The sequence below is a fragment of the Trichomycterus rosablanca genome, chromosome 17, assembly GCF_030014385.1.
Source record: "Trichomycterus rosablanca isolate fTriRos1 chromosome 17, fTriRos1.hap1, whole genome shotgun sequence".
Classification (NCBI taxonomy): domain Eukaryota; kingdom Metazoa; phylum Chordata; class Actinopteri; order Siluriformes; family Trichomycteridae; genus Trichomycterus; species Trichomycterus rosablanca.
In genome coordinates, this window is record NC_086004.1 from 3599966 (window position 1) to 3619066 (window position 19101).

Sequence of the window (19101 nt, forward strand, 5' to 3'; positions counted from 1 at the left end):
CTGATTAAATGGACAGTGAGTGTAAAAACAAGAATATGGTTTTAATGTTATGGCTGATTGGTGTATATATACTGTATATAGAGAGCATTTTTAAAGCACAGACGTATTTTATAGGACACATATGACTTTCATTTGACACTGCTAAATATTAATTTACATTTACTGCACTTTAATCCAAAGCAGCTTACAATTGTGGTTGTTACAATGCAATTAATAGTTAAGAACATTGCTTAGGGTTCAACAGTGAGAGCATAGAGATGGTCCAGTCCATAACCACTAAGCCAACACCATAACATCATTCAACCTGGGCATTGAGTTGGCATCTAAGATCTTGTTGTTGTTTTTAAATACGTTTATACTAGTTGTTGCTGATAACTGACCAGTATGCGTTGTGTTACGTAAACCAACTTGAAACAGTTTTTTTCAGCAAAAAAGAGTTTCATCTGGAATTGAAAGAAACTCGTAGGCCAAAGATTACTTACATTTTTAGCCCAGAAAACAACCAAACCTCTACAACAAAGCCTCCCCTTTGTTTTATAATGTCTGGAACAGTTTAACCTGTTTCCATATAAATATTTTTCATTCCACTTCCACAAAGTTACTTTTTTAACGACTTCTTCCTGTTTTGTTCATTAAGTCTCCTTAAGCTTCCTGTAATATCTGAATTCAGAAACGAAGTGAAAGCATAAAGTTTTGCTCAAAATCCAAATGAGAAATCCCTCTACTTCAGCCGACATCACGGTTAGGTTAGATCCGAATACCACTGTTTATATAATAAATATTTATTAGGATAAAAAATATCATTTTCACACAGACAGGAACAAAACAAACATTATATACAAGCACTAAATTACACAAGAGTCAGATTTATATATTTTTATCAAACCTTACCTCATCATCAGTGCTATAAGCTTAATGGGTGTTGCATCTCTAAAATGAAGCCAAATGCAATAGAATTGTAACACAATGTTGGACCTCAGTTTGACAATTTGGACAGAAAATATAACACACAACATATTATATACTGTACATACACCTGCAAAAGAGTAACTAAAATATATATACAGCAAAATAATATATACACCAACATGTTAACATGCTATATACATTCATACCCGGCTCAGATCATGTAATACTACTGATCAGAACAACACACTGACTGCACACAACAGTCTGACTCATCTGAGTGCAGGTCAGTTCAGTAAAGTCCAGTTTAGTTAATCAGAATCTCGTTCATTCACCAGATTCTACTTTAGCAGAGCTAATTTAGTTTAAGGGAGTCAGAAACAGTAAAAAACAGGTTCAGAAATAAAGTTGAATTTGGAATCAGGAATCAATTCACATTTCTAATTAGTCTAATTTAGTTTAGATAAAGGTTTAGGAGTCTGATTCTGCTCAGCAGAGTCTGATGTATTCACATATATTTCTCTTATACAGTGGAATCTGATTCTGCTAGACAGGTACTACAAAAGTTCAACATGCTTATTTAATTCATTATTAACTTTGTGCACTTGGGTACCCCAGCAGCCAGTTTTGCTAGTCCACAAGAGCTAAGATCCAAGTTTGAATCTCAGCAGTGCTATCAGCCCACCAGACGTCAACACACAGACATGATTGGATATGTTTGGGGGGAAGTGGGGGGATGGTCAAAGCCCTAAATGGATTGGCACCCTGTCCAGTGTATTCATGCCTTTGCGTCCGGTGTTTCCGGACCTGCCGCGACTCCTTGACCTTGATAAAAATGAAAAAAGTGAGAAAGAAAATTCAGTGTTTGTAAGTTCAGTCGGCGCTGATTCAGTTCAGTGAAGCCTTTTTCAGTTTAATCAAGTCTGACTGCTTCACTTCATGGGAGTAATTACACCTGATACAGGTCACTAGTGTTGCACTTAGTTCAGGGGAGTCAGATTCCGTTCAGTTCAGTTACACATTGATTCAGTGCAGGAGACTCAACGCTTTCAGTTCAGTAGAGGCTGATTGACTCCAGGTTGGTTTACACAGTCTGCGCAGGTCTCGGTTTGCTTTCGGTCAGGTCGTAGGAGCCCTTCCTCATCGCCCTCCTCAGATACTCCAGCATGCCAACTACTGAGGCTAGAACTCCGAGACCGATGGCAGGAATTACGAAGTAGGTGGAACTTGGGAAAGGACTGGAGTGTGTCTCTACAGTTCAATGAACAAGAAGATATCATACTATTAGGTTTATAAATAGTATTTTTACAACATATTGCACAGATACTCATAATGAAACCAGATTGTTCAGCCTTCTTAAGGCTGTTGGCTGATTTTGTTGGAGGTTGTGAGAATGTTGGCATATCACAACAATTAATAACTCAGTCGAACGAAACCAAACTTACTAATAAGGGTTAATAAAAATAAGATCTTGTAAAAAGTAGCACACTTTCACCAAATATTACCAGTCAAAAATAAAAATAATCTGCATTTGATTGATTGATTGGTTGATTGATTACTTAATTGATCCCCGAAGGGAAATTGCAGTGTTACAGCAGCAATTCACAAAACATATTATGTGTGCAATTGTATGCTGTGCAGATACCTACACAAAAAGTTTGAACCAGCATATATATAATGTGTTATTCAAGCTGATGTGTGGGTACATATTTGCATACTTGTTTGTGTCTGTGTGTGAACAGGCTTTTATGTATCGTCAATTTAAATATTACACATATACTGGCCAGATATCATCCAGTTCTAATACTAAAAACTACTAAAATACTATTCTAATACAAAGACAACGTATTTCTACTCACCCATGACATGAATTCTGAAGACCTCAGTCTCGTAGCCCAGGGAGTTGGTAACATTAACCTGGTATAGACCCGTGTCGTTAGGAGTGAGGTTGATCAGTAGGAAGGTACCATCAGGTGAGTAGATGTCCACATCACTGTCCAGCTTCCTCAGCATGATGGCAGGCGGTGGGAAGCTTACAGAATGGCAGCAGATCGTGATGTTCTGACCCTCTTGCACATGAGCTGATGGGTAAATGCTAACAGTGGTGTTCCTGGGAGGTGCTGCAGGAGAGATATAAGATGTGGTAAACGATCTGGTACACACAGGTATACTTTTGGTTAAGAAAATGAAGCAGTGTGATAGATAAATGGATATTTTATTGATCCCTTGCAGGACATTTCTTTGTTACAGCAGCTCACATCAGACAAACAGCTTGTTGCTTACATACAACATCCACTGACAAGTATAAAACACAAGCTAAGCTAAAAAAACACAGGAAAATCGATATATGTGTAAACATTAGAAGTTGTGTAGGAACTTTTAATGTTAGGATTTTAAATCTTGCTTTAGTCTGGTCTGGAAATCAGAGGTTCCATTTACATAAAAAAATATTCCAAAGGCTCTGAGTGGACAAGGTGCACAAAAGAACTTCAGGGAACAAAAATACCCATTGTTGTGTATATGTGTGTTTGTGTACGTGACACAGCCTGTCAGATGAACTCTCGACAGCTTTGATAATAGCTGACATGTTATGTTTTATGGATTAGCATACACTAGTCTTCCAAATCTAGATTTCAGGACACTACCACACTCACAGCCTGACAACATGGTGAAGGTTAAGTGGAGTTATATCCTTCTTACCCTGCACAGTTAGCTGGACACTATCCTTCTGATGTCCATATTCATTGGCAGCTTCACATACATAGGTGCCAGAGTCTGACAGCTTTGCAGAGGGAATGGTAAAGGAGATTTGAGACTCTGCACCAGACACCAGCTCTGTCTTTTCTCCATCCAGCACCCTGCTTAAGATCACTTGTCCTGTTGGAAAACTGTCAGTCAGGCAGGAGATGCTCATCGGTTCCCCTTCCTTCTGCTCCTGAGGGGTTACAATAATCACGGTTTGTCTGGGGGCATCTGTAAAAACAAAACAAAACAGACATGTACAGTCGAACAGTATTACAGTGTTGCTTTGAGGAAAGATATGCTGGTCCATAAAGTGGTAAACTCAGGTAGGTGTTTTACACCTTAGATGAATCTACAGCTATGTTTCTCAAACTGTTTTCTTCAACTGGGCCACGACAGACATAGTCTTTGACAAATTTGTTGCGGAGAACCTCCAGTGACCCTGATCTTAACCCCTTCAAGCACCTTTTGAATTGTTACTTCCTTTGCAGGCTAGTCCATGACATTTTTGGCATTTAGTATACAGTCTGAGCAGTTGAGGGTTAAGGACCATGCTCAAAGGCCCAACAGCAGCAACCTGGCAGTGGTGAGGCTTGAATCAGCAACCTTCTCACCTTCTGATTACCATCAGTACCTTAACTGCCTACAATGAGTGTCTGGGCTCTTTTGACTAAATAGGAACACATTTCTACACACTACAAAACCAAAAATGGCTGTTGTGGCTGCAAAGGGGGAAGAGTTCACATTTCAAATAACACCTGTCTAAATCCCATGACCAGGCATCCACATGCTTTTGGATAATTGGTGTAGCTGTATCTTCAGATAATACACTTTTATTGCTTAATTACTTCCCCATTTTGTCCAAAAGAATACCAGATTGATTCTAAATTCACTCACAGAGAGCTGCAATAGGTAGGGTTGTAGGTGATAGAAGGGTTGGCACACATTTTAGGTAATTAGATCCTTAAGACCGCATTTACATTGTTAGGACTGTGATTAAACATAATTATACACGTTCAGTACTTTACACATTGTGGTGATATAATGATGGTGCAAAAACACCAAAATGACTTACAGTGCACAGTCAGAGTAGTAGATGCTTTCTTTTCCATCAATACACCATCCATTTCCAGTGAGACCTTACAGGTGATTGTCTTATTTTGGATCCTGCTGTCCAGTTGATAGCTCCGAGTCGAGCTTATGACTTCCAGTTCGTTTGAGAAGGAGCCGCGGACCGACTGTAGCTCCGTCTCCCCATCCAGCCACTGTATATGGAAACGGTCTGCTGGGTACACTTCACTAACAGCGCAGGTCAGGTTGGTCACTTTTCCGTCCAGATAAGGTCCAGAACTCTCTATGGTGGGCTCTGAAGGGAAGGCTGATGAAGACAATGAGAAACATTGATTAACAATGATAAATGAGTCCTAAGTCTGGTTTATGCTTTAACAGAAGTGCTTCAAAGAGACAGCTGAACAAATAGTCTAGTGCAGTTTACTCATCAAAGGAGGAGGAAGTGGTTAATTCAGCCTGTAGTTTTAGTGTATTATCAAAACAAAGCTGGCTTACTTTAATAGAGAGAATTTAGTGTTAAAATCTCAGGGTCTAAACTAAATTAATTGAACACTGACTCAGCTAAACCCAGTCTGTTGAGTTGATAAAAAAGCCTGTTGAGTTGATATAAATGTAAATTTATATTGTTAGCTGACTGATTTGGCCTTGTATGTTGCACAGATTTTTGTTGTTTGTTACCCTATATCCTCGTTATACACCAATCAGGCATAACATTATGACCACCTTCTTAATATTGTGTTGGTCCCCCTTTTGCTGCCAAAACAGCCCTGACCTGTCGAGGCATGGAGTCTGACACCTTTCTATCAGAACCAGCATTAACTTCTTCACCAATTTGAGCTACAGTAGCTCATCTGTTGGATTGGACCATACGGGCCAGCCTTCGCACCCCACGTGCATCAATGAGCCTTGGCTGCCCATGACCCTGTCGCCGGTTTACCACTGCTCCTTCCTTGGAACTCATTTGATAGATACTGACCACTGCAGACTGGGAACACCCCACAAGAGCTGCAGCTTTGCAGATCCTCTGACCCGGTCGTCTAGCCATCACAATCTGGCCCTCGTTAAACTCGCTCAGATCCTCACGCTCGTCCATTTTTCCTGCTTCTAACATCAACTTTGAGGATAAAATGTTCACTCGCTGTGTAATATATCCCCCCCCCCACAGGTGCCGTGATGAAGAGATAATCAGTTTTATTCACTTCACCTGTCAGTGCTCATAATGTTATGCCTGCTCGGTGTATGCCTTTATATTATAACAGGGGTGGATTAAACTACCACCCACCCCTTGAGGAGCTTACCCGATTGCACAAAGGCTTTGGGAGTCCATTTGGCAGAAAGAAGGTGTTATGCTTGTGTAACAATAGCTGAGAAAATACAGAATATTTAAAAGAAGTTTTAATGACCTCAACGTCCAAGTGTTGAAGTACTAGAGCTCATAACTACTCCCATTACAATAACCTTGGAAAGGCTTTTATCATCCCTGCTTCTCTTTCCTCCTCCTCATTCAGAAGAAGCATCAGTTAATGGTTCTTATCAGTCATGAGTAAACTGCTTTCAAAATGTATCGTATACTTTACTGTCTTGGATGAGTCTTGGATTACATAATGTTCCTCTCAGTTTGGTTTATCTACTCCCTGTGTTTGATTTCAGGCATTGTGCAAGAAGATACGACGGGGAAAAGACGATTCCCAGAAGTTTCTTGTAAATTTTTCTTGACAATATGTGACATTCTGGATAATTAATAATTTGTTTAAACAACTTAAGGCCAAATACTGAAGTACTGAAATGTTGTTGTGTTTTCAAAGCTTACAGCTGTAAAGACTTACAACTATGCATCTAAAAATGAAGTCCATGAATGCATACGAAGCAGAAAAGATGCAATTTCAGCTCTCAATCTTCACTGTCCTTAGTGTTATTAAGAAAAAAGGCAAAACATTGACGACCAACCACTCTGGAATGGAAGTCAATATATGTTTGCTAAAAAGACAAAGCAAAATCCTTCTATGACAGGAAAGTTTGGCTGACACTGTCGTGGTGGTGTGTGCTAGTGACATATCAGTTAACTTAATTATTATTTATTTATTTTTTATATTTAATTTATGCATTTTCTTCCAATTTCTTCCAATTTAGTGTAGTCAATTTGTCTTCCACTGCTAAAGGATCCCTGATTGCGGTCGATGTGAGTTTATTGCTGCTCATGTTTTCTTCGACCGGCGCACAGCCCTTAGCGGAACCCTTTTCACCTATGCACTCTGCCCAAGTGCCTCTCTATCTGCTAATCAGGGTCCTTACACAGCGTTTGAAGACCCCACCCACATAGTCCGGCATACTGCACTAGCAGAAACGTGTCTGCTGCAGGCACCAGGAATTATGCCCGCTAGATGGCGCCCAGTCGAACGGTGGCAACGCTGAACTCCTCGGTTCGAAACTCAGCTTTGCCACCGGTCAGCTGGGTACCATCTACTGGGCATAATTGCCGGTGCCTGCAGCAGACACGGTGCTGGTGTGCTAGCGGAATATCCTGCTGCGCCACCTGGGCCAGTTCACTTAATTATGACTGAAGATAATTCTATATAAGTTTGGGAATTGAGCTTTAATGGCAATTGCTTTGTACATTTTTAAACACAAGCCTTAATTCAAATTTTACATTAAATAATACAAGTAAACATTAAGCATGAACAAATAAACAAAACATTCCAGACATGGAATAAAAGTTACTTCATTTTTAAAGTGAAGAAATGTGTTTAAATTAGACTGCAATGTTAGAACTGTACTAAATAAATGATACTCACATAAAACCTTCAGCTCTGCACGCTTGGACTTTATCACAGATCCACATTTAACCTCACAGATGAAAGCTTGGTCATCGTCCAGCTCCACAGTCCACGGTCCAAGCTGAGATACAGTTGTCTGATTACTGTCCCATGTGTGTGATGGTAAATGTTTAACCTCTGACCAAATCATCTGAGGGTGAGGACAGCCTGAAGCCTGGCAGAAGAGAGTCATTGAGAAACCTCGCGTCACTGGGATCACACTTCCATTGGGCTGAATGGAAACCTCCAGAGGATGAGCTGTGAGGGGTAATGCAACAAAAGTGTAAATCAAAAACATTCACAATAATTCATTAACAGTAAAGTGGTTAAAAGTTACACCAGCTGATGAGTAAAACAGACCTACAGTACCTTAAATTTTAATCATAAAAATCAGCTGCACAGTGTGTATACACTGATCAGGCATAACATTATGACCACTTTCTAATACTTATACGCAACAAACTGTGCTGCACTGTGTATTCTGACACCTTTCTATCAGAACCAGCATTAACTTCACAGCAATTTGAGCTACGGCAGGTCGTCTGTTGGATCGGACCACACGGGCCAGCCTTCGCTCCCCACGTGCATCAACGAGCCTACCGTTCTATTCCGTGGACCACTTTTGATAGATACTGACCACTGCAGACCGGGAACACCCCACAAGAGCTGAAGTTTTGGAGATGCTCTGACCCGGTCGTCTAGCCATCACAATTCGGCCCTCAAATTCACTCAAATCCTCACGCTCGCCCATTTTTCCTGCTTCTAACATCAACTTTGAGGATAAAATGTTCACTTGCTGCCTAATAAGAGATATTAGCGATGAGAGAGATAATCAGTGTTATTCACCTCACCTGTCAGTGGTCAGAATGCCTAGTCGGTGCCTAGTCGGTGTAATCACTGGCTGTCATGTGCTTTGTTTTAGATATGAGAAGCCAATCACATAACTGCTGCAAATGCAGTGTTAATGGGCAGATCAACAGCATAGAAAGCCAACTTTATACACACAAAGATGTCAAACATGGGCTTTTATTAACAGGGTAGACAGAAATGCCATCTCACCTGTTCTAAAAACAGTGCCTAGAAATAGCAAAAAGCTCAGAAAATACAGTGCTACCAAGAGATTGGTTGTATCCCCAATCCCTGCCATCTAGCTAAAGTCAAAATTTAGATTTAATAACAGAAATCAACCTTATTTGTTGAACATTAAATGTATCTAAAGGCTACGTCATTGTTGGTGATCAAATTTACAACAATTAATCACAAGCATTAGTGAACGCTTTCTGATGGGATGATTTTAACACATGAAATAGCAAAATGCTGATGGTACGATTAAAACTAATATCAAGCCTAAAAGGTTTGTACTAAACGACTCACTTTCTACATTAACGTGAATGCTGGTATTCTGACTCCCGTACTCATTAATGGCTTCACACACATACAGGCCGGAGTCACCGACTCTGGCATGGTGGTGAATTACAGAGACTTCAGGTCCAAGTTCAGATACCAGCTCTGTCTGGTTCCCATCCAGCACTTTGCTCAGGACCAGACGGCTCTTCGGATTGCTGTCACTCACACAGAGGATCGTTATCAACTCATTTTCCTTTGGCTTGGAGGGAGAAACAGAGATCACTGTGTTCACAGGAGGACCTGCAATGAAGCAGCAAACCGGTTATAAATATCATGTATTTTAGATATTTTATTAAAGATATAAAAGAACAAATAAAGTCGATTTTGTATCTTTTGTTTGGCGCAGCTACTTTAAGGTGAATTTGTGGTGGCAAAAATTAAGTTTTACATTACTTGTTAAAGTAACAGCAATTCTACAACATTAAATTCAACTTTACTTAAACAAGTACATGATTGTTAAATTAGACATGGTACAGTGGCACAGCAGGTATATATTAATGCTGCACAGCTCCAGGAGCTCCTCTGAGGACTTGTTCGCTTTGTCAAGACATGGATTTTCTATGGACACTGTGGATTGTGGACACTGGTTTTCTGCCACCTTCCAGTCAATCACCGGTAGTTGGACTGGGTATATCCAGCTACATATAAATTTGGCAAAAAATGGACAAAAAAAGGTAGTCTTGGCACTGCACAGCTCCAGGAGCCCAAGTTTGATCATGACCTTCAACTGCTCTGAGGACTTTGGTTCGCTTTGTCTGGATTCTTGGACGCTGGTTTTCTGCCACCATTTAGTGCACCACCAGTAGGTGGACTGGGTATGTCCAACTACATAGAAATTGGCCAAAATGTGAAGAATTGGGAAATGGGTGATTGTGTGGTAAATGTAACCAGAGGCTCCCAAATGGATGTCGATGTCACCATCATGTGTCATGATCATGGAGTAAATAAAGTCTATAATAATTTTTGTTTGACGAGTTGACGAGCCATAAAAGCAAAACTGAAGATGCAGGAGAGAAACGCATGTGTCATTTCTCTTTTCCACTCTTTATTACTCATAAATAATAAACCAAAACTAACCCTGAACAGTAACGTTGACACTGACCATCTCTCTTCCCAGTTTGTTGCTGGCCTCACATTCATACCTCCCAGAATCAGACAAAGTCACGTCAGACAGAGAAAGAGTTTCAGTCTCTCCCACTACGACCGAGCGCCCAGCAGGACCGATGAACCTCCATGTAAACACAGGCTTCGGATTTCCATCCGCCTCACATCTCAGTGAGAGACTGGAGCCGACCGCAACCGATCTGGGTTCTGATACTCGTACATTGTGAGGTGCAGCTGAGAGAAACACAACAGGGAACGTTAGCATGATGCTACATAAACATTACAGTCAACCTGAAATAAAACAGCTGATTCTGGTTAGATCTGATTATACAAATGTGGGTCAAATTAGTTATCAAATCATTTAAAACAGAGACTTTCAGACTAACATAATCAGTCATAATTCCTAAATAATAATTAGGTTAGTCTGATGTGCTTTATTCGCATAATGTTATTAGGATTAGTGCAATTAGAGGGATTATTAACTGGCCCAAAAATAAACTGTAGTAATGAAGTGAATAAAATGTTGTTTAGCTTTAGTTTGCCAGCTTGCTAGCTGTGGCTTTGTTAGCAGTGTACATTAACACTACAGTTACTAGATTGTATTTTTAGAATGTTTACCTGCTGTTAATCATACACTTATACAGCTACAAGGTGGAGCAACTAGGTAGAAGTGTCTAATAGAGTGGACAGTAAGTGGACACAGTATTTAAAAACTCCAGCAGCGCTGCTGAGTCTGATTCACTCATACCAGCACAACACACACTAACACACCACCACCATGTCAGTGTCACTGCAGTGCTGAGAATGATCCACCACCTAAATAATACCTGCTCTGTAGTGTTCCTGTGGGGGGCCTGACCATTGAAGAACAGGGTGAAAGCAGGCCAATAAGGTATATAGAGAAACAGATTGACTACAGTCAGTAATTGTAGAACTACAAAGTGCTTCTATATGGTAAGTGGAGCTGATAACATGGACAGTGAGTGTAGAAACAATGAGGTGGTTTTAATGTTATGGCTTTTTATTAGTCCCATTTGTATCTACATGTGACAAAATTTGTCAAAGTTAATAGAGGTTTGTCAGTTTGCTGTTAAAATGGTGAGAGGACATGACAGCAACTTCAATAAACTATTTATTATGGTATTTTTAATTAGAATGAATATATAGATGTGTTCCTAGTTTTGGGGGAGTGTGATCAGTTGATATAATTTACAATTCCATGTAAGATCTTCTCCGTGTCGACCGCAGCACTGTTGAGAACGTACCGAGTAAAACCATGGACACGTTGGTCTCCCTGCTGCTCTTTTCTGATGCTAATCCGCTGAGCGCGAGTGAGGCTCGGCACGTAATCTGCTGCCCGTCGTCGTCACTTTGTGGTGTGAATGTATAATCGGACTGAATGGACTCCATGTCAGGTTTTCCCTCTTTTGTTTCAACCACCTTATCTCCCCGCAGCCAATTCACTTCCATGTACTCTGCCGGATAGATGTCAGAAACCTTGCAGGTCAAAGTATTCTCCTGTCCTGGTACCAGCTGGTCGTGTCCTGTGATAACTGGGTCCTTTGGAAAAGCTGAAAGTGACAACAGGTCAGACAAACACAAAATGATTTCAGATGAATAAATAAACTATAATATTGTTTACTGAGTGACTGAGTAAATAAAGATGAACTTACAGTACACTCTGACTGCTACAGAAGCTTGTGTGGCCACATCCTTGCATTTTGCCATGCACTTGATTATGTTTTCATGTTTTTTGGCCACGCTGGAGAAGACCAGAGTAGATTTTGTGGGGTAAAAGTGAGCTTCACCATAGTGGGGTTTGTCCATCAGTGCCCCCCATGAGAACTTAATCTCCTCGGAGCAATGATCCATTTGGCACGTCAGCTCCCCCCTGTCCCCTATCTGAAAGAGAGCTTTCTTCGGACTAAGCTCCAGTTTGATGGATGAAGCTGCATGATGAAAAAGTCAGAATCAGAATTAAGATCTTGATCAGAATCACAATTACTGTCTGTAAACTCTGCTCCTCGATTTTACATTCTCAGCTAAGAGTAGAACAGTTTATTACAGAACAGTTTACTTATCTCTGATGAGGAAACCACTTGTTAAACACAGCACTAAAAATGGATTTGTATTAGAATCAAACTCCCTACAGAAATGCAGATTATATACTGTATATATACAGTATATATATATATATATATATATATTTATTGTTTATGCATTTTAGCGCATCCAATTGCCCGATTGCATCATGCTTCCTCTCCACCAATGCCGATCCCTGCTCAGATTGAAGAGAACGAAGCTAACCCACGCCCCCTCCGACATGTGGGCAGCAGCCGTATGCATCTTATCACCTACACTTGACGAGTGCATATGTGGATCAGCACTGTGTACAGCACCATCAATCAGCCAGCAGAGTCGGAATTGCAGATATGAGAGAGACCCTATCCGGCTTTTAATATCCCACCCCTATCTGAACAACAGGTCAATCGTTCAAGGCAAGGCAGAGCTGAGATTCAATACAATGTATTCGAGATCCCAGCTCTGGTGTTCAGTGTGTGTTTTACCGCTGCGCCACCTAAGTGGCTAGAAATGCAGATTTGAATCAGGATCAGAATTAGAACTGGGATTAAAATCAGACTGAGGATCATAACAATCTAGATTAGAATCAATGGATGAACCAGCATCAGTAACAGAGCCATTCTGATTAGAATCACAATCAACTTTAGTCCACAAATGTACATTGTCGACCAACAGCAAAACTGCTTTTCTACACTGATTTCTAATGAAAACGGTTTAAATTAAAATGAGGAGCAGAATCTGGATTAAAAACTCAATACAAATCAGAACTGTAATCTGTAATGTATCACCATGTTTATCCTTGTCCTGGTCTATTCTGACTACACACAAACACCCATTCACCTATAGGGCAATATCTCCAATTAACCTGACTGCATGTTTTTAGCCTGTGAAAGAAAACCGGAGCTGCCGGAGGAAACCCACGCAGACACAGGGAGAACATGCAAACTCTGCACAGAAAGGACCCGGACCGCCCCACCTGGGGATCAAACCCAGGACCTTCTTGCTGTGAGGTGGCAGTGCTACCCACCGAGCCACCGTGCCGCCCTCCTATCAACCAGCTATAATTAATCAGTTCTACCTACTGACTTAACCCTTGTGTCCTGTTGACATTAATATTGACTTGACTGCCTTCTTCTTTGGGTTCACAGAGACCCCAGTGTTGTGTGGATTAAATACAATTACATTGAGTTCAAAATTAACCAAATTAATTAACCAAAATAACCAGAAAGAAAGAGGTGGGGGATTGTTAAGGGTTGTAAGTGTGTGTGTGTGTGTGTGTGTGTGTAAGAGAGAGAGAGAGAGAGTCAGCTGTACCCTCAATGCCATTCTAAAAACATATAAAAATACTTTGCCTTTAATCATGTATTTCCAGCTCTGCCATCTCTGAGACCCCACACAGAAGTGTATACATTCATATATAAAATATAGTTTATCTGCAGTTTCTATTAAATTAGGAATAGTCATGAAGCATCAGGCTGATTGAAAAAGGGCCCAGGATATTTTGTGAGCTGTTAAAGAGACTCTGGGGTCTCAGGGACCCCAAAGAAAACATAACACAAAACATGTTAAGCTCAACACAAAGAAAGGATCTACAGGATTGTTGGAAATACGTATCCAAGTAACCACAGAAGGGACAGTAAACTCACACACACAGTAATAGTAATAGTGAAAGAAAATTCAGCTTCATTCAGTGGTCATTAAGAACAACTAAATAAAGATATTCCTGGCTCTTACACTCTTGAGAACATGTTGATGGACTGTGTACTGTGTCTGATAACATGCAGCCTGCTGATATAAACGTCACTCACTTGTCATGTGGTTTACTTTCTAATAGCTAATCACTCAGATCTGAGAGCGAATCTCAGCAGTGCTATCAGCTGGCCTGACAGCTACACAGGCGTAACTGGTTATGTCTAAGGAAAGAGGGATGGCACCGTGACCCTTACCAAATTGAAATAACAATAGGAATATATTTATGCTTAACAAAATCAACTAAAAAAAAAAAAAAAAAAAAAATATATATATATATATATATTAATATATGACCTTTATTCTCTTAAAGCTACTTCACCTGTTGCCTGATATTTAACACATTAAATATAAATACATTAGAATAAATGTTTAGCTTCCCTTCAGGACTTGACAGTTGCACCATTTGTAACATCCTCTATACCAGTCTTTCTAAATTATATTCTTGAATTAATGAATTAATGAATGAATGAATATTGAAAGCATAAACATCACTTACCTGCTGTGTGACAGGAGAACAGAGGCAGAAGAACAGTCAGAACAAATCTGAGCTCAGGAACCATGTTGAATTTCTGTAAATCCACGAACAGATCTGATGCTCAATAATTAAATAGAGTCTCTGAGTCAGTAAGTACAAAGGTTCATCTTAGTCTGAGGGGCTTTATATCAGGGACTGGGGCTGTATTTGGGTCAGAGGAGGGAGTAACACACCCCCTTTCAAACACTTAAAAATTCCTGCATAAAATTCCCCTAGTAGGGGGTAGGGGCCTGTAATCGAAGCAATCTGGAATTTATTATTACCCACTTTATACTTGTTCATGAACCCTTACTGAGCTCAAATAATATTAGTAATATTTACATTTCTGACTAAAGTGTGTAATTTAAATAAAAAATCGTAACTAAAATAAAAGCAGATTGTTGGTGGACATTCAACAAAATCAGCCAAACTAAAACTACCAGCAACCTAAATAACACTCTGCTGTATTCATGTAATTAATAAGGAAAATCCCAATCTAGCAACAGTGAGTATTTAATGCTGGGTGGAGACACACACACACGCACACACACGCACACACACACACACTGCTCCCTCTGCTGTTCCAAATGATTTACACGTCCAAACTCCACCAAAAATGGGACAGTTTGTTATTTTCAGTTTGCTAATCCACTCTAGAAAATAGCAGATTAACCATCATACAGAAGAAAATCCCTTCTGTTCAGATGTGTATCATGTGGAGTGTTTATTACAGGACAGACGAGGTTTCCTCTGTAACTTTCACTTTTGCACAAATGTAGGACTGGATGGAAATTCACGTGGCAGGAAGGGAGAAATAATAGTGAGATAAAGAGGGACATTTCTGCTTGTGTTATTAGAGATGATGAGATTAGAGTTTCTTTGCAACGGCCTCGATTCTTGTACCACCATCACAAACCCACAATTAATGACATTCTTATAACCAGTGATTCATTTTGAGGTGAAAGCACAGGAACATTAGAATGAACTATTACTAACATCTGTTCAATATTACACTCATTAGGTGAGCACATATAGACAAAAAACCATGAAATAATAACACTACATTCAAATACAACTGATTGTCAATTAACAAATAGCATCTACGAAACAGTTCAGACATTTAGCTCATCAGTATGTAACATTTTAAAGCAACTAACAGAGTTTAGTTGCTAAACCAGCCACCAGCTCAATCAGAAGGCTGGCTCAAGGTTCACTCAGACAAACCGTGTATTATAGTGATTGCTAAAGTGTGCTACAAGTGCTCATAATGGTACGTGAACATCACCCCCCCACACACACACATATACACACACATACACACAGATGGTACACTAGGTGACCTTGAAAAATTGGCTGCATCCAGCTAAATAAAATAAGCAGCCATTTACGTAGAATCCAAGAAAACAACGTCAGTGGTAAGAGATTGGAATGTTCCAAGTGAAAAAATGGCTTAAAGAAGAAAGCAGAACATTAAAAAAGCATTATGATGATTCTCTGATGTTATATTTCTGTAAATGAATAAAATAAATTATGAACCAGCAAGTTACAATACTTTGGGTATGTCATGGGGAGCCTACATGACCGAAATTAAAGAGCAGTGTTATGATAGGACTTGTGGATGGACTCAGAAGACAAAAAAGACCAAGAATTAACAACATCACAATGTACATTTCATTATCATGAACTAGTCTGATACAAGCCTGATACCATACTAGACAGAGGGCACTGGAGACCCACTTGTGCAGCCAACCATCACAAAGCAATGAGTGCTAGTATAAAGACGTTAGCTTTATAACATCACCAACCATTATTAAGTAATCTACTGTATACTGTAAGTACTGTAATTGTATTATTGTTATTAGTGGTAGTGAATTTCACTGTATTATAATCCAACTAACGTTTTAATATCTGTGTAAATTATTCCCTAAATCTGATCATAAGGAATGTTCACATTTCTATTCTATTTCTATTAAAATGAGTTTAAGTTGAATAAAAATAAAAAGTATCATGTCATAAATGTAATCAGGCAGAACTCCAGTGTTAGTGGGTGATAATTAAGGTTTATATAATGTCATAACACGCTGCTCATGATGCTAAACAAGCTTGTTCTTCTACCTGAAATGAACAATCCTCACTCCACCCACAGGCTGCTGTTTATACCGTATTCAGCGTGGTATGACATATCTGTGGAAGGATTGTTTGTGGTACTTGGTCTGAAATGTTGGAGGAGCATTGTCGTCAGGATGGTGAAAACAAAGAAGGTACAAGAAATCAATCACAAATGATTATCGACCATTAAATCAGATAAACACTGATGTACTGACAGGATACTGAAGGAACAAGAACAGACAATAGATTTGATAACCAGGTTTCAGTGCCAATACTGTGTGGGGGGGGATTCATTTCTCACCAGTTGCATTTGTTAATGCAGATTTGCATACTGATGATTTTCCACTACAGTGCTGGCTTTAAATCAGCCTTTTAAAGTCTGGCATCATTCAAGCTGGAGCTCAATTTTTCAAGTCAATTTTATTTGTATAGCGCTTTTTACAATGGACATCGTCTCAAAGCAACTTTGCCCACTCTAGCAGCGGAAGACAAAATTATGCATAAAAAAAACAATCTAGCAGGAGCAGCATTGTTGGCACGTCAGTCTCGACAACCTCAGGTGGATGAACAGGTTTCGGTCAGAACCACCTCAAAGTATTAAAGTCAATTATTTTCAGTTTTCCAGCAGCTTTTAAACCACAACAGATCTGGTTTTTGGTGGTTCTAGGGTTGCATCTTATATTCTGACCACCTACAATACTTCCCACCTAGCATAAGATGATGTGATGTTTATAAAGACAACCAAGAACCAGAAACATGTTTGAAAATTTATTCAAATGTGTTGATACAAATGCAGATTTACTGAAAGCAGCAGCATGTAAACAGTTTAGCAAAAATCCTCACGATTAAAACTCTTACAAAACGTACACAGTGCTTACAAAACAACATTCTAACCACCGAGTGGTTCTCTGTGTGTTCCACACGAGAGCTGTTGATAAAAGCCATGCATCTGGCACAAATACGAGCGAGGCGCCCTTTGACCCTGTGCAAGGTGAGAAGTGAACGACTCAGCAGTCCTGCACAGACCGATGGTCAAATCTAACTCTCAAATCCTGGACTGATTACATTACGATTTCAGTTTCTACAGAATCTTCTTCAGCTTCTTACAGTGTTTTAGTACTAAAACCTACAACAGCCTGTCGGTGGAATGTAGAGTTTTGATAAAAAGGCACATTTGGTCAAATCTGACCAGAGAAAGGCCGGATTGAGAGTCGCCTCCTCGCTGCTGCAACAGCGATGCCTACTGTCTGGTCAAGGTGCCGGCATGGGTGTCATGCATGCGGTTGAGGTTCTGAGTACACTGAGGATTTGGGTTGTAAAAATTAAAAGGAAAAAGGGAAATAAATGTATAATAAATAAATATCAAGTATCATGATACAATACTTTGTTGTCACTTATATTATTACGTTATTAAATTAAATTACATACACAATGCACTTTAAATAAATCTAAAAATAAACACGTCTGCACCACTTTACACATTCATATCGAAAGCAGTTTAAAAACAGCACAGAATATTTTAGAGAAATTTAAAAGAAAAAAAGAGCAATAAATAAGATAAATAAGGACACCAGAAACACAGAGGCCCTCGACACCCTCGTTCTGTTGCACAAGTGTGTTTCAAACACCCACACGTCTCAGAAACGTGCACGATGTAGTCAGAGAGCATTTTTGGTAGGAATCAGTGATGCTGATCAGCGGTGTAACTAGAACTTTAAAGAACATTAAAATCCACAACCCACCAAAACAAAATGTCATTTAGTTGCATAGAAACCATTCAGATTTTTTTTAAAGCGCGGAGGAGGCTGAAGGATCAAACCTAGTTTCACAGAACCCACACTACTGTACTGCACCCATACGACAAACATTTACATTTACATTGTCAGCATCTAGCGGACGCTTTTATGCAAAGTGACTTACAGTACTGTGACAGTACACAGTCTAAGCAATTGAGGGTTAAGGGCCTTGCTCAAGGGCCCAACAGCAGCAACCTGGCAGTGGTGGGGTTTGAACCTGCAACCTTCTAATTACTAGTCCAGTACCCTAACCACTAGGCTACAACGTCCCTAGTGCCAAACAATACCACTTTTAAAAGTGTATGTGTGTGTGTGTGTCTGCCCTGTGACCTGTCCATGGTGTTTCCTTTACTTTTCCATTAATTTACCCATTAATTCCTTTAAACCCCCTTGATTAACCTCTTCATCCTGATCAGGACTGTCTGTGATTGTCCATCCTGGAAACACTGTGCACACCGCACAAACACACCCAGAACACTGAGCTGTCCAATTAAAGGGCATCACAGACTCACTTACATTTACACTTTCAGCATTTAGCAGACGCTTTTATCCAAAGCGACTTACACAATGAGCAGAACACGATGAGCAATTGAGGGTTAAGGGCCTTGCTCAGGGACCCAACAGTGGCAACTTGGTGGTGGCGGGGCTTGAACTTGGTGGTGGGGAAGCTTGAACCGGCAACCTTCTGTTTACCATTACCTTAACCACTGAGCTATCACTGCCCCCTGCATCCTGATTGGTGGGTCCAGGGCCCATATGAAAAAATGAGAGTGCAACCTGGATTGGGTGCAAAGCCATAACAGGT

The 19101-nt window shown here is 40.0% G+C and overlaps 1 protein-coding gene across 1 annotated transcript; it reads right to left on the reverse strand.

Moving 5' to 3' along the window:
• Positions 1-812: 812 nt before the first annotated feature.
• vcam1b (vascular cell adhesion molecule 1b) lies at positions 813-14443 on the reverse strand. Its single transcript, XM_063012819.1, has 10 exons — positions 14374-14443; positions 11717-11992; positions 11309-11614; positions 10017-10277; positions 8907-9179; positions 7512-7790; positions 4724-5026; positions 3607-3879; positions 2766-3026; positions 813-2157 (listed from the first exon to the last, which is right to left on the reverse strand). Exons 1-10 carry the CDS (start codon positions 14435-14437, stop codon positions 1991-1993), a joined length of 2463 nt encoding a protein of 820 aa, XP_062868889.1. The 5' UTR covers positions 14438-14443; the 3' UTR covers positions 813-1990.
• Positions 14444-19101: the final 4658 nt, after the last annotated feature.

Coding starts and splice junctions, on each gene's coding strand:
- vcam1b (XM_063012819.1), bottom strand. CDS start 14,437: ATGGTTCCTGAGCTCAGATTTGTTCTGACTGTTCTTCTGCCTCTGTTC. Junction 7,791..8,906: donor CATTCACGTTAATGTAGAAA/GTGAGTCGTTTA, acceptor TACCCCTCACAG/CTCATCCTCTGGAGGTTTCC. Junction 3,027..3,606: donor TGTCCAGCTAACTGTGCAGG/GTAAGAAGGATA, acceptor TCTCTCCTGCAG/CACCTCCCAGGAACACCACT.